This window comes from Gambusia affinis, linkage group LG03 (assembly GCF_019740435.1).
Source record: "Gambusia affinis linkage group LG03, SWU_Gaff_1.0, whole genome shotgun sequence".
Lineage (NCBI taxonomy): Eukaryota > Metazoa > Chordata > Actinopteri > Cyprinodontiformes > Poeciliidae > Gambusia > Gambusia affinis.
In genome coordinates this window covers 20,073,910-20,098,872 of record NC_057870.1, presented here as the reverse complement: position 1 = coordinate 20,098,872, position 24,963 = coordinate 20,073,910, and the positions used below count along the sequence as shown (strand labels likewise).

The 24,963-nt window shown below is 38.9% G+C and overlaps 1 protein-coding gene across 10 annotated transcripts in view; it reads right to left on the bottom strand.

Moving 5' to 3' along the window:
* pde4d (phosphodiesterase 4D, cAMP-specific) overlaps positions 1-24,963 on the bottom strand; it is a 193,525-nt gene that overhangs the window by 29,547 nt on the left and 139,015 nt on the right. The window contains exon 1 of one of the 10 annotated variants that reach the window (XM_044112659.1): positions 21,006-21,955. The exons of 6 other annotated variants lie outside the window; for them this stretch is intronic. In XM_044112659.1, coding sequence (XP_043968594.1) covers positions 21,006-21,094 — 89 coding nt within the window. In that variant the 5' untranslated portion in view covers positions 21,095-21,955. 3 more of the 10 variants (XM_044112662.1, XM_044112661.1, XM_044112660.1) reach the window with 3 other exon arrangements.

Below are 24,963 nucleotides of genomic sequence, written 5' to 3'. Positions count from 1 at the left end.
AGGAGGGCAGGACAGATGGAGTAGGCGGTATGCCTTGTCCAGCTGAGTATTGCTTTTGGTAGACATTCAAAAAGATGGCTCATACAAACCAAACACTGCCAGATTCTCAGCTTTCAATTAGAGCGAAATAAGAGACATTTTGAAGTCAGTTCTTTTACTAAAACCAGTTTTATAACCACTCACTTTACTGTAGGTACAGTAATATGTCACACCTGCAGAAGCACTATAACAGCATGAGACCTGGTTACTATGCCTTCATTTTACAAAAGCTGAGTAGGTCACAAAGCCGACTGGTAAACTGACATGAGACTATAAGACTCTACCAGGTTTAAACACATCTCTTGTAAAAAACCCACAACTTTAAAAGAATTGTATTATGAGTATTTTTATTGAGTACAAACCACAGTTGTATTCAGTTGCCATCCTTCTGAAAGAGAGTAATGTAAAATATGTTGGTGCTCACTTTCAATATTGGAGCTGCAGTTCTGACAAGCAAGAACAAGCTGCAACAGGAGGGGAAGGGCAAGGCGAGTTCTGCCCGATGCATTTAGCATCATGAATTCAACTACAGATAAATTTAGCTTTTCAGAAGATATGCAAAAACTGTTTGTAGTCTGGACTCACAGGATTTTCAACTTCACCGAACCCAAGCTGAGATGAGATGGTTGGAAAGTCTACATTTATTTTTTGTTTTTATTTTCAGTGAACTAACAACACCTGTAAACTAGCAGCAGTGCAAACAATGTCCCTAAATGGTGAGAATACTAAACACAAGCCATTTAAAGCATCAATAAGGAGTACAATAAATTGGCCAGATGAAGAACAGAGGTGAAAGACAGTATTTAAAAAGAACTATAGATATGTCGAGACATTGGTTCAGGTTTTCAAACACCAAGACTTTCAACAGAAAACAATAAAGTTTAGTAAAGTGGAGAAAAGTTGTGATTTTATTGTTTTTGCTTCCATGCATCACGCATCAAGGTGGATTTGTAAATCATTTCATTACTGGAAAGTTTTAAAGATGAAGATGTACATTACTTTGGAAATACACATATGCTGCTGTATCAGTAATGCTAGCAGAGTTAGCATTACTGAGTAACAAAATAAAATGCTGGAGTTTCAAATGTGATCTCAATAATTGTTTTGCCTTTGTTTCAAAATAATGAAATACTTTTGCTGCTCTCTTAAAACACAAGTCATGTGCTTCTAACATAAAGCTCTGCCTCCAATGCAAAAACGATGACCACTAACAGAACAAATACCAGGAAACACATTCTGACTGAACTAAAAGTTCTTTTAGTTTTTGAGAAGAAATCAGAATGAGCTAAAATTGGATGCAATTTGTTAAGTCTTTACAAATAACAGGGATCAGAAGTCAGCCACACTCTGATTGGAGCATCTCTATTTTTCTCAACCTATTTTACTTCACCTGCTGATAGAGACGCTTGGGTCATCAAAGCAAGTGTGTGGTGATGTCAAAGGCAATCTCATTCTCTGACAGAAGAATGAGTAGTGCCTTGCACAGAAAAAACAAACAAACGCCCTAGTGGTGTAAACAGGAGCAGGATGACAGCATTTAGACCTAAGCTGAAAAGAATGTCAACAACAGTAACTACAATTAACAACAAATAGAAAAGAGATAGTAAAAAAAGAAAGATAGAGTTAGAAGATAAAGTTTCTTATCAATTTACCATATTCCCTCAGTGTTCTTCAAAGAGCTAGTGGAGCGAGACCGAGGCTTAAGAATGATACTCATCTTCTGATTTTTCCTTCCACATCCACACAGACGACATGTGTAAACTCCTTGTGTGCATAAAGTCGCAAACACCTTCTCCAGCGAGCCACCGGGATCCCACCGACCGGGCGCCGCTGATCTGAGGCGATCTGGATGGAGCGTCCTTCCCCCAGCTTAGCAGAGTGGTCCAGACCAAACAGTTCTCCACACCGCTGCTCCTCCTGAAGCTCTGGTGGTTTGGCAGCAGGTCGGTTTTGTTACCCGGCTCTCCCTCTCACTCACTTGCATTTATCTATCATGCCAGAGCAGCATGTGATCTTCCTCTTTCCTAATCCAGCCATGCACTCACTCACACTGCTGCTCTCCTTTCTTACTCTGTGCCTCCCTTTCAAGTCCATGTGCTTATCCCCCCCACCCCCAACAAAGGGCTGAAATAAGAGTCCAGTTTCTCAGGACGTACGTGACGGTCTTTCTGTCCCTCTGTTTCCCTTGAGCTGCTGCCTGAGAATGACTGAGTGGGGAGGGGTTGTTTTGGTAGTAGTAATTGTTCAAAGGGCGGGCCTTCTCTTATCCGTGAGCAGTCTTAATCATCTCATGCGTCAGTCACTCAGCAACTGCTGTAACCTAAAGCCAAGCGCCGAGCATTCCAACGTTCTTTAGACCCTTGGCAAAGATAGCATAACAGAAGCAGTGAATTACATTAAAATAGAAAAACAAGTGTCTTCCCCCCCCCTTTTATGGTAGAGTAACAACTCTGTGAAGCATAGTGATCTAGGCTAGCAGAAGCAAACTAAGGATTAACCACAGGAGGAAAAGAATTTGAAACAATAGAATAGTTGTTGATGGTGAGAAAGAACACAAAGTCCTCCATCTTTAAATTATTTTAACACATAAATTCTTTAGGCCTAAACATGTCTCTGTGCAAACCCTCAAATGTTTGAGGCAGAACACCTGTTTTCGGCTGAGATAAGCCTCTTAGAAAAGGCAACAAAGAGTCTAGCACAATTTTTGAGGCCATTTGTGCTTCACATTTCAAGTATGCAGAGTCTTTAAAAAGCAGGTAGGGAAACTCAGAAATCAACCCACTCATCTCCTTCAAGGTTCAGTTATTTATTTTATTTTGATTTAGGGTAAGAAAGTAAATTTTAGGACCATTTCATAATCTTCAACCAAAGATGTCATTTGTTAAAGTCTGGAAAATTGGCTGTTCTTGAGAGCAGGCTTGGGTTCTGTATTTTTATGTATTCTTGGAGGAATGTCCCATCATTCCATAAATTAGTAGTGTTGGTCGTCACTCGGGATGTATTTTTGACAACCAAAATTTTAAAGCAATTTTCCATATTCAGCTCTAGTCTACTTTTAGAATATGTGGTTGTAGGACTCCAAGAAATCATGTCTACCAAACACAGGCGACTTGGATTTGTTTTGGTTTGATCTGGAATAATAATTTGGTGCAAACCCAGATCAGAACTTTCTCCCTATAAAGAAGATGAAGAATAATCCAAAGTTTTCTTACTAAACAATTTTCACTTGCTTTACTTATTTACTTAATGCGGTTCCCTATTGAGAATTAAATAAAACCACAGAAATCAAATAGGAAATAGCTTAAACTCTCTGCAAAAAACCCCCATTTTGCTACAAGAAGATAAGACGTCAGCTCCAGATCAAAACAAATAGAAACAGATATTTTCCCAAAAAATATGTACATTTCTGTCCTTTTATTTTGAAAGCAGTGAAAACACTTGTCATTAACAGCAGTTGTTATGAGAGGATGTATAATGAGTGTGTGAATTCAGCAGACTGAAGGCAGAAAAAGAAAATGCTAACAAGGGTAAGTGAAGATTGTCAATCCACACTTGCACCACAATGGCCAATTTGGACAACAAAACTCAACATCAATGAAGGAAACTCATGCATGCCAGAGAAGCTCCACAGAAACAGGCATAGTGTTTTAAGTTTACACAGTAAAAATGTCTAAATGTTACCCACTCAAGATGATATAAAGTGAATTGCACAAGCTAATGTATTACTTACAGTGCACCAAAGCCAACTGATGTAGATTAGAGTTTGGTGAAAAGTGGGAAACTAATCCCATCACCACAGACTGGAAACTACACTTGCTCAGAGAAATGGCTGGAGAACGGTTTACTGGTGGAAATTGACCTTAAATGGGACACTATTCCTTTATAGCACAACCAAAAGAACCTAAATTAAATCACAAAAGATCATGTTTTTACTTTTATGTTTTGTATTACCCGTTATTCCCTCTTGGTGTTTACTTATACGTCAGATGATGATATAAACATTTCAGACTGCTTTAATAAAGTGAACTATGTAAAATCCATCCAAGCTGATTCTGTTGAGGCAGCAGATCAGTTCTGCACAATTTACCTGGTTTTGTCAAGACTTGATAGAGAGAAGAGTCGTGCAGTGGGCTTACTGTATGAAATACAAAAGAAAAAAAATAAACAAATCTGCTTATTTTAAAGTAAATATTTGGAGTTTAATTGATATAGGATCTGGGTGCAGTTTTTTAGTAGATATGTATTTTACTACTTCTTCTTTGGCCATTCAAAAGACATCCATGGTTTCAGGCACAAAAAGCCCAGGTGTAAGGGGTGCCTGTTATAAAGCAAGTTATACAAGCAGTCATAATGCTTACGGTGAAGTAAGGCAGACTGATGCAGTTTAGAAACTGGTGACAAGGGGGAAACTAATCCTATTACCAGTCTGCAAATTCCATGTGTTCAATGAAATGACAACTGTGAAGAACTAATCTCTGACATAAACTGAGCAAAATGGCAGAATTAAAGAAACCTAATGAATGAAACCTAATGAAATTTCCATAAGTGCACTGTGACATGAACAATGCAAATAATGTGAAGTTTCTGACTATGGATCACAGTCAGAAGCATAGTTGGTATTGATAAAATAGGTCCATGAAGGAAAAAAACGTAGCTTCATAAACTCAGGTTCATCTCTCTTCAGACTGGAAATAAATATTTTAATGTCTGACTGAGCAGTCTAGCTGTTTTCTGAAAAAGATTAAAGATTAAACAAGTAACTTTAAATACAGCTCAGAAACAGGGGTCTAAAATCCTAGTAGCACAATTCTAAATTGAACATGTAATCTGCAGTTAATGTGAAGCAATACAGTAAAAACAACACTCTTCAAACTTTTCAACACAGGGACATTCACATAAAGCAGGGGTCCCCAAACTCGGTCCTCGAGGGCCGGCCTCCTGCATGTTTTTTTTCTCTCCTTGGTTTAATGCACCTGAATCAGATGATGGCTCGTTAGAAGGCCTAAGAAGAACATTGACATGCTGAAAAGGTTGTTGGTGCCACCAGCGAGAGAACTAAAACGTGCTGGATGCCGGCCCTCGAGGACCGAGTTTGGTGACCCCTGACATAAAGCATATTTTAACATTGAAGCTGCTTTACTGCCACCTGCTGGTTGCAGGGTTATAAGATGGATCAATGTTTTGTACATGCCGAAATGTAATATTGTCTCTAGAAATGATGAATTCACCATAAAATACCCCTTGAAGTAAAAAATACAAGCATTTTTTATTTTATTTTTTACATTTGATGCTGTTATGAGCAATAAACACCTTAGCCATTAGCCATTAACTGTTCTTCATCTCATTTCAAGTGTTTGTGAACACTAGATTTGACTTTTCCTCTTTTCTGTTTCCTCCAGATCAGTTATGAAATATTTTTGCTGGAGCTTTTGGGCCATGCAAAGATAATTTCTTATTCCATCAGGTGGTGTCCAGAACCTGAAAATATTAGTATTTTCGCATTTTAAAATGACCTATCTTAAATTCTTATCAATTCTGAAATGTTAAATCCAAAACACATAACATCAAGTATAGCACATCATTTTTAAATCGTTCTTATTGAACTTTACTATATGTACAACTTTTGAAAAGAGCCTTCAGAAAATCTTTAGGTACATTATAAGCTACTTATAGTGTAGAAATAATTTAACAAAATCTAGTAAGTAAAACCTAATCAGTTTAAAATGCATTAGAGACAACAGTTTTTTTTTCTTGTTAAAACAGAAACACATTACTGCCACCTACTGTTCCAATTAGTCATTGTTATAAACCTAGAGACATGGGCTAAGCTAACAGAGTAATTGGGAAAGTTATAGATTTTTTTTCTCCTCCAAGAGCCAGACACATATCCATTAAAGGTTGAAATAAATAGCACTTAGAAAGGGGACAGCACAGATGGCTGATTAACATTATCGACCAGGTTACATCCATATTTGTATGTATGGAACTGCCTGCCAATAAAGCTGCATCCAAATACTATGCAGGCGCATATACTGGTGATTGTTCATGACAGACGTAGAAAACAGGCAAGAAGGAACATCAAATCACAGCCACTTACTGGGACTGTGGACAACATGTTAGAGAAATGATGAAGGAAAATCAAGCATAATGAGCTCCTAATATGTATCTTTGAGCTTTAATGGACACAGAGTGGTCTGATGATTAGCCTGGCCTCTGCTCATTAGTGAACACATGGTCACTTGATGGAACCTGCTTATCTCTGAATTATTATATATTTGGCTGTGCTTTATCAAAAGCTTGGAGAATACTTTGTTTTCCTCACAAAGCACTAAGGAACACAAACATAACCCTGGACAAAATGACCTACACTTCAGGCCAACACTGAGTTTTATAAAGCAAACAGCAAAACTGCAGCGCTGTAGCCACCAAGCAACGACCGTTTACACAACTCTCCGCTTCAGTTCTGTGTTGTCCAGGTAGAACTATTTATCAGCATATTTTCTGATAAGACAGAACACACATAAACACACACACTGTGCACATAAATACCAGTAATACAAACACACAAATCTGTTTTGGGCACAGTATGAACCGAAAGAATACAAGAAAAAAAGCGATAAGAGTGAGTTCTTCGAGGTTCATTCCTCTTTTATTTCAGTTGACAAATCTCAACTTGTCACATGCAACCAAAAGCCCAGTTCCAACTGTACTGCACATACAAAGCCAGATATTTGGAGAATGTTATAGGAAATAGCTTAACAGCATATAGAAATCAGATTAAAGTCTGTTTACTGACACACCTTCCTGCAAATAGTTTTGGTGAGGAGCCATACCCTCTCCTAGCACGAGGTTTGATGTCGATGGGCTTGTTCGTGGCGTAGGGTGAACCATTGGAGCAGGCGTGGCGGTACCGAGCTATCTTCTCCAATGACAGATAATCCGAGTTCACAGGCAAACTCATGTTTTTCTTAAATGAGTTATGTCGCACATGCACTTGTGTGTAGGCTCAGACAAAAGAGGAAGAGTAGATGGAGTGAGAAGGCTGATAAAGCCACCTAACTAGATAGGAGGGAGGTGTGTGAGGACAGGAGGAGAAGAGAGGGATCCAAATGGGTGTGACTTGAAACAGGGAAAAAAAAGGAGAAATATGGAGAGTGAGAGAGAAAGATGCAGACAAGGGAGGAGCAAAGTGCAGAGGCAAAGCAAACTAATTTAGATTTTCTCTCACACAGTCACTAAGAGTACGTATTGACAAAGAAATCACATTCAGTGGTGTACTATAGATTTGGTACAAAGTTAACATATTTGGTGGAATCTTCTGCTTGCAAGGCTTTATCAACATGATAATTGTTACAGGGGTATGGAAATGAAATTAATTATAAAAAACAAAAACAGATGTGTGCTAAATGTCGACTGGTTCCATATATGGAAGCAAAATAAAATAGAAAAAAAATTACAATTAACAACCTATAAAATCACCCCTTTTTAACCATTTTAAGCACCTTTGGCTGATATGCCTGAGGATGTCCCAGAGTAATCAGAGTGTTTTATGATGAATGCAGTTGTTTTAGCACCAGCACTTCTACAAATGTCACAGTCAAATACACTGTTAGTCGGGTATCTTACAAGGTTTCTACACCCTTCCCCTCACTTAGAAGAAAACCACATTTGGCTGTTTGGAAATGACGGCTTGTACGGGTAAGAGATTTAAAACCTTATGGCTATCAGCAGGAAGCAGCTCACTCCAGGTTTACTCAAACAAATAGTCTGAATAAGTGACCCTGATTATACTTGTGTTACTTTATAAAAAACAAAAACTTCAAAAAGGTGTGCTATGAGCAAACAGCATTTAAAAATAATTCTAATTTTAAAAGGTCTTAAATATTCTTGCTTAAGATTTAACAGTAAAAATGAAAAGTAAAACTGTACTAGAAAATCTTGGATAGAAGGTAAATATTGCTTTTCTACTTTAGAAAAATCCAATTAGATCACGTTATATATTTACGTTTAGAAGTTTATTGGACCGTGAGAATTTAACTGTTTATTTTTTTAATTAAAAATAGAGTAAAACAGCAACGGGTGAAACGGCTTCCCCAATCAAAAAAAATTATAACATACTTTCATAAATCTTCTTTTGAGTTTACTATTGTATTCAGTAGACAAACTGAGAAACCTAGGGTTTTTTGTTTTTTTAATCTAAAGTTCTTTGAATTAAATCTTCTAATGGTAATTCTGTGGGTCTGATGTTATCTTTTTGAAGATTTTAAATTATTTCTCTAGAATCTTAAATAGTCGGTAATTAGCTTTTTTAGTCCATATAGATGATTAATTTCTTCACAATGTTTAATAAAAATCAGCAAAAAAACCCATCTTAAATTCTTGTTTTTATGATGTGGGTTAAAATATATTTAAGATCCAAGAAAACAAGTTTTTACATACATAAAATGAAGTCTCAGATGAGCCGGTAATAGCTTTTTTGTACCTTCAGGGGGCAATATAGCTCCATTAAACATGTCAGAATCATTAGGTTTGACATGAGAGCGTTTCAGATTTAGATCACACTCTTAAATTTTGATTAGGAAAATGTGTAGCATAAAATTAGTCAAATTAAGAGGTAGAAGTAATAATACATGATCAGGAGGGAGATTTATTTCTCTAAGTAATATCAGAACTACTTTATGGCAAATGGTCTTATTTGTCACAGTTGCATCCATACATCCATCCTAAACTGATAGATCCTGAAGAGTACCATTCTAAGCTGCCAGCAGGTGGCAGTCGTTTCCATAGAGAAAACTCCGGTGTAGATGAGCAACAGCCCAAACCAGGAGCAACACCGCTGCACAAACACGCAGAGCAGCAAATCTCCTCGGAGCTCCAGCTCCTCCTCAGCTCTGACAGAAGCAACCAGCATGTGACAACAAGTCCTGCGTGGACAGGGAAGGCTGTCAAAGTCAAAGATACTCAGACAGAAGATGACAACCCTCTCCATACTTCCTGAACATCTGAACACATCAGCTCACTACACATACAAAGAGACACGAGTTGGTAAACAGCAAGAATTAGAAAAAAACCTTGCCGCAGCATGTTAAACACACACAGATCATCACACAAACAGACTCTGGGACACACGCCTATGTTTGCCCTGCTGCAGAGTCGGCCACACACTGGTGGTTGTACTGACGTGCCGAGACGCAGAGACAGGCGACTGTCGTCACTCAGACTCCCCAAGGGTTAAAGACATGAAAGCAGAACAACAGGATTTGAAAACTGAAACCTTTTCTCACCAGCTGAGCAGCTTAGACAAAAGGTTACGCACTATTCAAATTACATGAATGATAGATGTCTGCAGGATGAGAAATTCTTAATTTTGAAAACACCACATTGAACTATTTGAAACAGGTAAAGTAACTACTGTTTAGAGGCTCAGAGCCCTCGGCAATGCTGCAGGCACTGCAAGAAGCCTGAATATGATTACAGTGATTGCATGTTTGTCTGTTGAGTATGTAAATAAGGCAATGTGATGTGATTAAAGAGGGGGAACAATAGAAAGCTAATTGAAATTCGAGGGAAACTGCATTTATAGGAACTGCTCTCATTTAAAGTTTTGTCACTTTGAAATGAGCTGCTAATATGTATGTCAAGGAGCAATTCCTCAGATAGAGTCACACTCCATGCCTGTCTTCATAGTCCCTCTGCTGGATTCATGTTTATAATGTGGTTGCTATGGCAGAATTCAAAAGGGACAGGTAGAAAGTTACAACCAATGAGCCCTCAGTTGCTAAGGACACGAGGGAAGATTGTGTTATGAGAGATTGAGAATGACAGGGTCAAGGATGGAACAACTGAAGTTATACAATCAGGGCCGACTGTGGAGGGAAATTTGTTTATGTTAATGCAAAGCATTGTGGGGCAGGATTTCACATTGGTTTGGCCGAGAAATTAGTTATTAACATTCATATAATATTGCACAGAGTCCATGACTTAACTGAACTCTATTTATACATCACGCTGACTCAAAGGCCACAGAGTGGTTTAAAGCTGTTCGTCTCATAGACTCAGCCGAGCACAAAGAAGAATAGAAAGCACCTTTACTGCAGAATGAGAAGTGTAGAGAAGTGCGCAGAGCTGAATATCAAACCAACAAAAGCTCTTAGTCATGGCGCACATGTGTGTTCTTGGAATGCTTACACATTTTGCTGCAATTGCTGAGAATACGGCAATACAAAGAGAAAGAGAATGACAGAGAGAGAGTGAGAGCGAGAGTAGAAGAGAGCGAGTGTCGTGATGAGTTAAAGCTGAAGAGATGCTGGATTGAATGAATTAGAAAAGCATGTAGTGTGACCGGCATGAAGAAATCAGTGCTACAAGCACAAAACCACTTGTGTCAGGATAGACCTCAGAGTCAAATCCACAGGACAAATAACAAAACCAGCTTGACAATTTTATTTTTGATAATTCAGCATTATGTGTGAACATTATTCAGAAACAAAACACAAAGGGCTGCAATTCATAGTCACTCTAGTGAGGCACCTCAGTACAGAATGTACTCGAAAGGCAATGTTCTGGAATACAAAAGCAAATCTCCCCACAGACTTGAGGATTTGTTTCCCCAGGTTCAAAACGGCGTCCAGGGGCCAAGAGAAGAAATGCATCTCTCCTTGCTTGCGGGTAACTGCTGTTAATGTGTAAGCAGGAGGGTGTTGACTTCCCACAGCCATTTTAACGTTTAAACAGTGGTACACCAACAGAAGTCACACACACCACCAACTCTGAAAGCATAAGGCTTCATAATCTACTCTAATGACATTTGGTGGTTTTATAATCTGGAACAGTTCCTACTCTTTCTAATCCCATGTCGGCTTGCTTCTCTAACAGCACTAAAATCAAAACAAAGTGAATAAAATCATATTAATATTTAATAGAAAATTAAAGAAATACCTCTGATTACTTAGAAGCCAAATGCCAAGTATATTTGTCAGAAATTCCACTTTTAAAAAAATCAGTTTATTGGATTCTGGCAAGACAACTTTTTTAAAATTTTTTTTTAAATCACCATTATGTATTGGCTATGTGCACCAGACTGGTGACCTGTCCAGGGTGACCCTGCCTCTCGCCCGGAACGTTCGCTGGAGATAGGCACCAGCGACCCTCATGACCCCACCAGGGACAAGGGTGTTAGAAAATGGATGGATGGATGTATTGGCCATGTGTTTCTGTATTTATCATATTTTCTAATCAAAGTGACAGCTTCTAAACTTTAAATAATATATTTAAATAAATATTTCAATAGTAAAAGTTTAGAAAGATCAGAAATTTGTGAAAGCAGGAAGCAGACAGTCGTGGACTTGAGCACTTTGCCTGAGAGGCTTTTACATTGCACACATGCACACGGAGCTGCAGCTCAGGAGCACCTCAAGCACATGGTGAAGTTAATAGGTTTAAGTTGGCAGCGGTCCCTGTGATGTCAGAAGTAATCCTTCATTAAAACTGTGATGACATCATTGGGCTGCTCGGCGTGTGAAACCGTGTGCAGGGGGATGCCCCGCCACCTTGCACAAAGAATGCACTGAACATGTAATCCAGATTAGTCTGTTCTTCAAAACACATGCAGAGTGTACCAGTGTCACAGCAATTTTCTGAAATATTCTGGGGTCTGATATGCAATTTCATAAGAACGACTCTGCAGTAGTGTAAACAGCTGTACCCCCATCAGTGAGGAGGCAAGTGGAATGGGTCGATTTGATATTTGTCCACCATAAGTAGTACGTATGTGAACTAAAACTAACAGTGAAGATTCCAGATATACATTCATATTTAATACATTAGAATAATATTAAAAGGTAGCTCAATTCAATAAGTGCAACACATTCTACCGATTAATTACACAAAGACTGATGTAGTCAATGCTTTCAAATGACTTTCCAGAAAAAAAACAACCAAAAAAAAACTTTTGACATGAGAGCATGAAACAGAGGAACAGGCCAAAGTGGCTGGGGAGAAAGAAGTCTGGGCCTTTGCTTAGGCTGCTGCCCATGACCTGTCCTGGGGGGAGAGCGGGTGGGTGGATGGATGGATGGATAGACAGATGGACAGAGTAAACGCTGTATCCTCATAGGAAGGGATATTCTACTATGTTGAATGGGTTTGTAAGCACTGAAAAGGACCTGAAATTTGACCCGTTATACTACATAAACCTTTCTCAACTTTTTCTGCTGTGAGGCAGGGAGTGTTATTCTGAATGACCCTACAGCCATCAGCGAATCCTGTGTTTGTGCCAGAGTGCACGTAGTTTGCAACAGTATTTTGGTATGTGGACAACATCAAACTAACATCAACACGCCTGGGGTTTTCTAGCAGAAAATTGCATCAGATGACAAAATTGACCCATTACAGAATGATCTTTATCAGAAGAAATTAGAGGTTGCCTTGATTGAAAACATGTTGCCATCTGACTATTACTCCAACATTACTGTACATAAAATAAGAAGGCATGTCCCCTTTCTTATTGAGGGACATACCTGTGACACTCAATAAGAAGCTTGCAAGAGACTCATCAGGATTTAATTGCACTTTTCATGGCCAGAAAAATAAATACTGCAGAAGTAGTCAGCAAAGTCTATTAAAACCCTGTGACAGTGTTCATTTTGGTAATATTTAATAAACCATAATATGGCAAACTAGACTGAGAATACCTGAGGAGCTGGAATATTTAATATATTCCATGCACACTTGTAATATAATCATTTTCGTTATTTCATATTCATTACTTGCATTATGCTGGAGGGATTTAGAACAATGTGTAGGCACACAGAAAAATTGAGCAACATTGAGAACCAATCAGCTGCTATGTTTTTAACCCAATGCTGTTCAATTATGGAGAACAAGAAGACGAAAAGAATGCAAAAATACTGCAAAGAAAAACATGTATTTATATCTGTGTGTTCATCTAGTTCAACTAATTCAGCCATCTGAATAAAAAGCCAGTGGTTCAGTGTCCATCCATCCATCCATCCATCCATCCATCCATATTATGTAGCACACAACACCATGCAATGTGAGAGTCTCTCCTACTGTATTGGACAGGAAATCACAATTATGATCAGTCAAATAAGGCTGCAACAATAAGGAAAATGATGCAGACTAAAAATCGGCCATAGAAAGATCAAATCTACTGCATTTAAATGGAATGAACCAATGATGGTCAGCGGAATCCGCTAAATTCAAAGTCAAACCATCCAATTTTGTGTATGAGCATAAGCTGAAGTTATAAGCTAGCAAAAGTCCATAATATTTCTAAATCCGGTGAAGTATGTGTGTGTATGTGAGGGGACACCCTCTACCAGCCTAAGCCTTTTAAGTCTCTTTCTATGCCTCCTCGTACATGCTGTCGTCAACATGGCAATCCTAATCCCCACCTTCGTCAAAAGCAACTCCCTCATGAAAATGAACAGCGTCATGTCGGTGTTTTTGTTCTTATAAGAGATAATTCCCTTTACATTTGTGATGCTCTGGGCTTCATGTCTGAAACTTGCATCACAAGGGAGGTGGCAGAACAAAGAAGAAAATAGCTGAGCAAATACGTGTTGAATCAGTTCAAGTCTTGGACAAGTCAACTGTTTAGAAATTGGCATTTGATGGGGGTTGCTGTTCAAGCTTGAGACTTCAAAAAAAAAAAAAAAAAAAAAAATCGAAGCATGTCCAACCTCTCCATTTCACCTTCTTACAAAAAGCAGGGAGTGACACAGACACCCCTCATACAAAATTTATCTTAATGAAAGCCCTAGGGCCTAGGCCTTTGCACTACTTAAAAAAATAGCAAAACAAACATCTTTCCATTTCTTTAAAACTGAAATAAAACATCTAACCACAGGAAACTGCTGGGTTTTATACAGGAAGGAACCTGAAACCATCTGCGCTCGGGACAAATGGGGACGCACAGTGCTGCACCGTAAGAATATCTCATGGCTTCTTTTGATTTTCTATCAGCACACTTAAATGTCAGGGAAATTTGATCCCTTTTTAGTCAGATAACAAAGAAACTGTTGTTTTTAACCAATAAAAATAGGTTAATAAGAACATAAAAATATATTACAGGTAAGGTAAAATACCTTTTGCAAGGGATATTTCTAACAAAAAAGGGGTGTAGCACAATAATATTTCTCAATTAATGAAGTGCTGTATGTCTGGCTTAGCACTGTCCAGTCATTGGATACAGCCTTCAAGACAGTTTGTGATTAATGAAACATTTAATCTGTCAAAAAATTAATTCTAAAAGGAAGCATTTTGATTTTGTTGTTGGACATTAAGATCACATTTTGGCAATGAAAACACAATCTATGTACTCATCAAACTTGGACTGGATTGTTGTGCAAATTTTTAAACCATGTGTTGTGATACTTTTATGGTATTTCCATCCATGCATCGTCTATACCACTTATCCTACTGATGCCTTTCAATCATCCTGAATCAGTCTGCCCATTTTCCTCTGACGTTGAGGCATTATTCGCACAACTGCCACTCGATGGATATTTTCTCTTAGACCATTCTGAGAGATGATTGATGTGAAAATCCCCAAAGTATCTGAACTACTCAGCTCTATCCAATAAATGTGCCATGTTTAATGTGGCTTAAATCCACTTTCTTCCCATTCTGAAAATCAGTTCTAAAGTCATCTTTACCACATCTCAGTGTCTAAATATGTCGCTACCCTGTGACTGTTTAATTCAATGTTTGCGTCAACAAGCAAATGTACAGGTTCGCCAAAGAAAGTGCCAAAGAAGTGTCTATAACATTCAAGTTTTTAACTTTCTCCTTTAATTAACAGCAACACTTGTAACACCTACTTTCGATTTATTCCGAGCTGTCAGACAATCCACCAGCTAACCCCCTAGCCTCCAGCGTCTGGTTTCCGCACTGTGTTCTTATTGATCTGTCCATCTTGTTGCCTACATCCTGCAGATAAGACCATGATTGAATACCCTCCCCAGCAGCTGCTGTGCAGGCAGAGACAGTGGCAACTAAGGTGACTAAAATTGGAATGAAATTGATATTTTAAATGATCCCAAAGCTCCCTGGGGGTCTTTGTCTGGAACTGAAGCCCTTGTGTTCATTTCATATGCACTCCAGTGAGGCAGTTATGTAACTATAGTGCCACATAGTTATGCCCATTAGCACCACTTTCACTGCTGTAGCACATCCAACTGATGTCTTGCTGTTTTGTTTATTAATTATGATAGGTAAAGACAGAATGGCTGTGAGAGTTAAAGTGTGCTCCTGAGTGAATTCAAAGGAAACAACCTATCCACTTTTCTTTCATTTCAAGCAAAATAAGTCATGTAAAAGTAAATATTTCTAAATGCCAGCTGCATCACTGGGTTGATAACAAATATGCACAAAGGTTAACTTATTTTATTCAGGCGGCTGAATAAAATAATATGCTTGGTTATCTCTAATACGCTCAGTTATCTTCATAATCCAAAAGCTGCGTGTGTTTGGACTACACTGGTCTGCCAAAGCTTGTTTTTGGCACACCGAGCGAGGATAACAGAGAATGAGGACAATCCTCATTCTGCACTGTAGCTCATCCGATAGGTTTCATGGAACACATGAGAAGTGAGAAAGATGAAAAACAAGGGGAACTCTACTGTAGTGTAAATAGGTGGCACAAAAACACAATGTGAAATCCAAGAGAAGCAATGTGTGACACACAAATTGGATGATGAAGCAAGCAGAAGGCTGGGACAGAGAGGAAGGATAGGCATGCCAGTAATAACTGACTCACTACTCGTATGAATTAAAACCTAAAAAAATAACACTGGGCAAACAAAGAAATGACCATCAGTAGGAGTGCAGAACTAAGTGTGAAATTGTGAGCTGATTGCTTATTAGTTCAAAGAAGGGAATGACTTAAAGTCCAAAAGGGGAAAAAAAGGTTACAATCTGAACAGAAGTGACTATTGCACTGCAAGCACATCAACAGGGACATGCCTGCTATGCTTCAAGTATTTTCTAAATCTATTTAACATTGCAATGCTTTGAGGAAAAACAAACCAAGAGCTTTCTTTGCCTTGCTGCCTAAATTCTGACTGACGCTGAAATGACTTAATTTTACTTTGAAAGGGTGGACACTTGACATGCTTTAATAATTAATCAGTGACAGACCCACTTATGTTTAAAAATAAAATAGACTTTAACAATAATTAAGATCCCCAACCTGTCAGACAAAAATTGGAAGGTCCTCAGTTTCTCTTAATAAGCTCTGACTCATAGTCAGCAGATCAAACATTGAAACATCTTTATTATTATTATTTACAAGAGGCATCAAAACTAAAATCTCCCACCATTTATAGTGTGTTAACCAACCAACTGCATTTATATTGAAGCACTTTTCTGAGCTTAGTAAAAATCTGGTAAAGATTATGAACATATGCTTTGATGGCAACAATCTTGTAAGATGATTAAAAATACTCTATAACAGTATTCTATAAGAGTATCTGTAAAGTGCACGAGTACCTTGTTCAACATTTACAAGCACAGCTCTTTCATTCATTGTGAACATGAGCAAAGCAGCAGGGCTAATGTGAGAAAACGAAGTGTTAAAACGAGGAATGTGTGGAGAAGAAAGGAGTGTTAGACTGTGTGGCCTTTTCAGGTGAGGTGAATTGCTAGCACCCTTAATAAGACTGTGTAAGGCAGAATCTCCCCTGCACAGCAGGCTGGCAGAGATTTATGCTGCAAGTGAGCAGCAGACCTGTATTTCATACCCACACATTCTTGCTCATAGCTCATGGAGTGAAGGGACAACGGTGACTGATGAGTGCATCTCCCGAAAACTGACAGGAAGTCTCTGCCGTCTCCAAACAGCACATTTTAGAATCTCTGCCTCAGTTACAACACAATGAGTCGGAGTGATAGAAAGCAATCTAAAACCCAGCTGAGACTAACCCATCGGAGCTGGAATCAATGACAACGCACCACGGGAGAAGCGTCAAAGAAATGAGATAAAAATTCCATGTGTCTTGTTATCTAATAGATAAAATACATCTGTGGTAGTGACTGCTGGGGCCACCAGAAACAAGGAAGGATGAGGGAGAAATGAAGTAGAGAGAATAAAATCTGAAGTTCTTAAACACCTTGCATACAGCAGATGATCACATCCCAAACAGTCATATTTCCACTGAATCCACTCATGCTACAAGACTGTAGTAAATAGTAGAGGATGGGAAGAGAGGAATCGTGCAGCAGGGCATCTGCAATCTTTTTTCTAAATATAGCCTCTCCTTTTCCCTCTCCCTGCTCTCTGAGGCGCTGGATTCACTTAAGTGGATTACTACACAGACTTTTCATCTCCTTTCTGGTTAGTGTTTAATGAAGTTTAGGCAATCATACATCTCAGTTTGTTCATTGCTCAGCTGGAGGCAACACCCAGTGTCAGAATGTGGGTTGAACTGTTACAACATAACTAAAAGCCAGTGTGCATCTGCATTATTCATGGAGACTGTAGTAACTCGGAATCTTTATTATTATTATTATTAAGCATCAGCCTAAAAATCTATCTCCACACTTTGTTTGGCAGGAATTTAAATATTTTTAGGGTATCAAGTGGTATTCAAGTTGCCATATATAAATACAACAAAAAGTCAGAATTTCTGTAAAGTCTGAATTCCAACAGGGAAAGTCGGTGGCCACAGAGCGGGAACACGTACAGCGTCTATGGCTGCTACATCAAGCCATTAAGCAGAGATTCTATGAAACACAGTTTAGAATTGTTAAAAAAAAATTTGCTAGTTTATTTCTAAATTACTTATTTATAAAATTCACTGAAGGCTGCCTAGAAAACTATTGTAGATGCTGTAGCCAGAACAAACATACAAAAACAAGAACAAATACTTTTCTTAGATTGCAGCATAAAGCATTTGCTTGTTAGAAACCTTTAAATAACATCGGTTTTTCCCAAAATGGGACTTTTTCTTTCCATTTGGCATTCGCATGCTCCAAACTAACCACTGTGTACACAAAGCATGTTTCTTTGTGTACATGGGGAGCATAAAACAATGACCAGCAGTCTTCAAGTTCTCAGATGACATCTGAGAACTTGAAGACTTATATCATAGTTATTTTGTTCTGTTTTTAGAAGTTATCATGCTTTGCCTAATTTTAGTCCCCAGTGCATGGCGGTTTTTAAAAATATCTTTGAAATTAAATTTGGCCCAAATTAGCCAGTAGTTAGATGTTCACATGCTACTATCCCTACTAGCATGTAAACTACTAAGTTTAAATGCAGATTATGTGCATGTGAACTGCATGCATATAAAAGAGCATTAGAGGTCCTTCTGCTGATGTAATGTTTTTATTTGTTTTAGGAGTAAATGTTTATAAATCTGAAGCCATTACAAAGATTCTGTATTCATAGTAGAATGAAGGAATGAAGGATCATATTTATCTTTGTGTTATTTTAGATTTTAAACAAGAGGTAACCAAATGTAAGTAAACTTTAAATCTTGAACTCACATAAAAATGTCTGCATCAAATACTGGGAATGTATAATATGTTTTAGCTAATCCACAATCCTTGTTAATTAGATATGACAAAATACAATGTAAACAACCCAGTTGGAATCAGCTGACTCATGTATTAATATTTTGATTTTGTTCACTTCAATGTACCTGTCTTAAGCTTTAAAGTGGCTTAAAAGGTCAAATTTAGATGAAGTAAATTCAAAGCTGCGTGTAAAAGTAACTATGCTCTACTGTTGTGAGGCTTGTCGAGACACAGAGAGGCCAAAGCCTTTCAGAGACAACTGTTGTGGCCATCTGAACTTTACAGCCCCTGCAATGGTTTCTTTTTTTAGCCTTCAAAAGCTTTACCTTGAATATTTATGTGCAGAAGAGTGCATATACAAAAGCATACTTTAAACTGAAATAAATTCTATCTTACTGTAATCCTTATGATCCCTTTCCTTTTTGTGCCGCACAGAACAACACAGGTCTGACCGAGAGGAAAAGATGGGTCCATTATCAAGGTGCAATGAATAATACAAGTCTTCCTGAGAGCTCTTTTTTCACTTGCACACACACATCTAAAAGTCACAAGGCTAATAGATTTACTGTGTAGAAAAAAAATCTTTTCCAATGTCTGGAGAAAAGTCTGAGAGCCCAATCTTCAGTTTTTCAGACTAATGCTTGCATCTGAAATTTTTAACAGGACTGAACAGTGATTTGTAACTAGACTGCAACTAACTATAGCAGTTGTTTGCAGAACTCAGAATTCTTCTGCGTTAGAAAATTCCGAGTTGAAATTCTTCTGACTCAGCTACTAAAATGGGGATACTTTGTATTTTCCAGGCACATTTTATAGCAGCATCAAGTAGCTATGTTACTTTCAGTTGTATAAGAAAGTATGAATATATCAAATGTAATTTACAAGAAATTTGACTTTGCAATTTGGTCTTTGTCTCTTTTAAAAGTTCCTGCTCTTTCTGACTGTCATCAAAACAATGCTCCTCCATTAGGCTGTTTACAACCATTCTCAGGAGTGCTGGACGGAGAAGTAGTTTGTATGATCCACCAGGTGCTAATTGCTGCAAGAGCTAGCCTAGTGGAGCTGAGTGGGGAAAGTGTAGGGGAGGGGAGATCCAGAAGCTCGGCTGGAGACTGCAACTTCAAGGAGCTTTGGTGGTTTGTGGGGTTTAGGCATTTCTAAATGGCTGCCATGAGGTAGTCAAGGATTCCTCAAACATATAAGGCAACACTCCAGGCATGTTTCTGATGAGGAGATGTCATTATAAAATGATTTAAAGCTCAAAAAAGTCAATTTCCCATAGAAACCTCTCCCTCCTCTCATCTCCCACCTTAACTACATATCTGCTGACTGATAGCTACATCTTAGAATTGCTATTGGTGACTTTAATCAGTGGTTATACCTGCAAGAGCAAACCTGTGTGTTGAAATAAAATAATTCCGTGTTTATGAATTAAAAGTTTGCTTGCACTCTGCTTCCATAATAAAAGGTCAGCTCTCTTTCTGTCTGTCTCTGTGTGCTTTAGTAGGTCTGGCTGGCCATTCTATTGCTTTCCACTCTCTTTACTATAGCTCAGAGCTGGAAAATTCAATAAACAATGCCGTATAAAATATTAAAGCCGCAATCTGCTCAGTTTGATATAAAGACTTCAATCCAATAACTGGCAAAACTGTATATGCTCTTCTCTGCAATATGAACAGATGCCCCAAACAAATCAGGAAAGGAAATTTGCATCACATGGTGTAGTTGAACAAGAGATGTGTGTGAGTCTAAGGAGAAACATAACAGGAAATTATAGCACAAGGATTAGGGACAGTCATAACAGGTAAAGGAAGTTTATTGCAGTTAGGATAAAAAGCTGACAGCTGTGTGAGACAGCAGCAGCATCAACTTGTTTAGGGAAATGACACGTGGCTGAAAACCCTTTGTAAAAACTGAACTCACTGGAAAAAACCATGTTAGGAATACAAACAATATCCACCTCCCAACAACTCCTCCATCTGATGTCACTGACTGTTTTGCGTCCCGCCCAGTTTACAACACAGCTGAAAGACAGCTACTCCCAGTATGTATATACCAGCCTTAGGAAGAAAAACTAACAGGACAGTCGGATCAGAGTGAAGAAACATTAAATACTCCCCCCTCACCCGCTCCGTAACAGCAGTGTGCTGTTGCGTTACAACACCACAGTGTGCTTTTACTTGCTATTTCTGAACTGCCTTTGAGTTTATGGATCAACTAGAGCATTTAGTGTGGGAGAAAATGGCAGGAAATGTCTGGCCCATTTAACAATAAATTTCCTTGAATACATGTGAGCTGTGCTTGGGAAAAAACATAAAAGGAGAACAGGGATGGGCAAGTCACGAGGGAGCGCTTCGCATACAATTAAAACAAGAAATCGCCATAGAGTCCCACAAAAAGTATTTCACTTGTTGCTGTAAACTTACCATATCCACGAGTGTCGTCTGACAGGAAACTGACTGAGGTGCATCATGGACCTGTCACAGGGAACACCTGGAGATTGTCCCGGCTTCATTCCAGAGCTGTGTCAAGAATGCCCTGCACTCTTGGAGCCCCTCTTCTTCTACAAATTAAAGTTTTCTATCTACAGATCCTGCCCCATGCTATCTGCAGACCCCTAAACATGATAAAGTGTTCCATAGTTGCGTGAAGTCCTCCTATGTGTTGCATTCAGACCTGTCCTTGAGTAGAGAACTTCTTGCTTCTTTTGTTTGGTCCCATCATCATTAGAAGAAGTTTCTACTTGTATCTCAAAAGGCAATCTTTAAAAAAATTATAATAAAGCACAGCAGAATCCATAAAAAAAAGAGAGAGAAAAAAGCTGAAGTTGAAGTATGAAGACTTGAGCCTTGCATAAAGTCAGTTTCTAAGTGAAAGTGTCAGCGGTGCCAACAAGCAGGCGGCCACCCGGCAGGACCAACTAAGCTCTCTGGCTGCTGCTCTTTTTTCCGTGGGATTCTTCCTGCGAAGGCTTGGAAATTACTGTCCCACATCCACATGGTGAACTGGTTCAGGGACTCATTCTTAGCATAAACATTCCTTTTCCTGAAAGCCGATGACGCCGGTTGGAGAAGCCAGCCACAGTCGCAGCAGCATGACAGAGCATGTTGCACACAGAGAGTCAGTCACACTCACAGGTTCGCATTCACACTCTCAGCTCTGCCACCTCGCCACCCCTTCTTCTTTCTTTGTCTCTCTTGTTTCTCTCTGCCTGTCTGTTCTGCCCAGGGTGGAAATTTAGGAAGGAGGAAGGAAGTATGAAAAAGAAAACAGTATAGCGTCTCTTCAGTTTCTGTCTTACTCTCTCTTGACTTGCTGCTGATCGTCTTTCTCGCCTTCCCTCCCTCCTCCCTCACCCTAGTGGGATGTCCTGACTCTGTAATAGGTGTGCCTGTTGTACTCAGCAAGCTAAACCTAATGATCCTCTTAAGGCTTCATTCAGAGGAACAGGTCTGCACAAACACAATTTGCATAAACAGAAGAGTGTATACGGTAATAAGGACAGACTTTCCTGCTTTTCTTACAGCCTTCCTTTGTCATGACAACAACTTCTCCTGTTCATTATGTTAGTTCGTCTTGTTTTTATGACTCTGGGCAGAACAAGTCTATCTCTGGCTTCTGCATGCCAGTCCGTGAACCATGAAATTTTAAACCACACAGCAATGCAAAAATGTTCTCTTTTTTTGTGTGTTCCAGTAAATGCATTTAATTGACGCATGTGTGATGAAAGCAAGCAGGGGTTTTATGAAGGCACGTTTGCTTCTCAAAACCAGTTAAACTGGATGCCATTTTGCTTTGCAGAAACCTCATGAATAATTCTGCTTTTACACATTGTGACTCTGCATATGTAGGAATTTTTTTTCGCATGTCTGACTTTGCACTCCTTTCTAAGCGTGTGTGTAGAATGAGCCTGGAATTGGCAAGGATGCTAAGAGTCGAGGTTGGAGTTACCACTCCCAGGTTGTGTCTGAGTGTGCGTGTTTCTCATTTAAAGCCAAAGTTCCAGTCTTTGTGGTCTGAAAAACAGGATCCAGCGCTGCTTCTTGCACACATCCTGCCTAGCATACACGTCACCAACTTCTTAACTGCTGCCAAAATGTCCAGCCATCCCACCACCCTCTGTATAAACTGCCACCTTTCAGTTAAACCACCATGAGTGGTAGATATCAGGGAGGTAAACTGTGTGGTAACTTAAGACAGGAATGAGTCAGTTTGGGTGGGAGGTATGCACTTAAGTCCCTGGACTTCACACCTCAGGCAGAAGAAAATGCAAGGTAAACAGAGTTCACTGATAAAAACGAAACCCTAAACAAAACTGAGATCTTGATATCTGTTGTTGGTTTTATGTTTGCAATCAGGTCATCCATACCAAAGAGATGCAAGATGCTGATATGTGCGCATTTTTACAGTCACTGTCTTTTTTCTTTTATTTCACAACTACTACATGCCTAAAAGACATTTTACTAGATACATCTAGTATCTAGTAAAATGCAAAATGGGGCCAACTTTAGTATCAAGTTGGACCCCTTCTACCTGCAGACCTGTCTTAATTACTTGTGTTACAGGTTCAACATGTTCTCTGAAACATTTTTCCAAGATTCTGGTCTGTATTTACATGGAGTTTTGCAAGATGGAGTATTATTCTGCTGGAATTGTCAAAAAGGAAGGGTCATGGGTGACTGTAGTGATTAAATGAAGCTCAATTGGTACTAAGGGGTCTAACGTGTCCCAAAAAAAATTTCCTACACCATTCTACAATATGTACCAGTCTGAACGATTATTATAAGGCTAGATGGTGCTTCCTTACATGTTGTTTAGTCCCAATCTTGAGCCTAACATCTGTATGTTGAAGCTGAAATAATTATCAGACCAGGCTGCAGTTTTATTATCTGATATTCTCCAGTTTGTGTGAGCAGGATTACATTAGAGCCTCACTTTTCTGTTCTTGACTGACAGAGGTAGTACTCAATGTGGAAAACTGCTGCTGTTGTCCATTCAGCCTTCAACATGTGTGTTCAGAGATGGTATTGGTTAGAGTAGTTATTTGAGCTACCGTTGCCTTTTCATCATCTCAAACTAGTTTAGTCATTCTCCACGAATGTCTGACATGGACGTGCATTTACATGACCGCAACTCCCTGATATCTCCGCTTATACAGATGATTCACTGGAAACCCAATAGAGGCTTGTCCATGAAAATCTGAGAAGAGCAGCAGCCTATAAAATATTCAGACCACCCTGTCTGGCAGCAACAAGTATGCCACAAACAAAGTCACTTAAGTCATCATTCCTTAGGATCTTGATCCTCAGCTCAAACTACAAGTTGTTCTGAGTACATCAAGAGACCTAACCACATAGAGGTCTGCGACTTGCCGAGTCTCTATTTGTACTAACAAATTATGACAAATGGAAATCTAATAAAGTGGTCATTGATTCTGTATAGATCCCTTTGTTCTGGGTTTTCCAAATCTGGCTGGATGTTTTTTTATTTTATTGTATTTTTTTATTGTTTCTTGATGTTCATGGTACAGTTGTTTTGTTTCTGTCATGTGTCATGTGACCTACTTTGACACTTGCACATACAGCTACAGCTCCGTGTAGCAAAAGAAGCGGCGCATAGCTTAACTTTAGTACTAGTTGTTATATGTTACAACCTTAAAAGCAAATGACTAAGCAGGAGAACAAATCTTTCTGGAAGTTTTATCTACACATGATTCACTGGTAGTGAATCATGCACACAATAACTAAACTCTTCAGGTAGGCTCTCTGTTTGTCAACAGGGTTAACATGAGGATGGGGTGCAACTCAAATTGGGATAATATTCTAAGGAAACATTAAAAAAAAAACTCGAATGAAGACTCAGACAAGGACTCTCATCCTAATCTATCATATGATTAAGAAGAGAGAACATCTTCATGAGAACATCCCTTTAAAAATGTAGCAAAAAAATTCTTCATTTGTTTCCTAGACTATATCATTAAAACCCATCTCACATACAGGCTGAGTACACACAGTATGTTTCAGTGCAACTGTATGTGCCAGTGTGTGGTATTGCATAACTGCTGTTGCCCCTTGTTCTGCTCAACACTTGTAAGCTGTCACAACTCATCCTGCAACCTGCGTGAGACCAGAGGATAGAGAAAAAGTCAACTGAGGGAAAATTTGAGCTTCCAAACAAAGGATAAAGAAAGCAAGCATCAGGGAGATGTAGGAGAGACGGAGAGCCAAAGAGTTGGAGGTTGTTCATGAGCCTTTTGAGCAAGATAAAAATCAGTAAAGACAAGGAGAAGATGGAGGAGCGACAGTGTAGAAACAGCAGAAGAAGAGGAAGATTTATGAACAATTAAAGTAAATGCAGCTGTGACGAAAGGACACAACAGCCTTG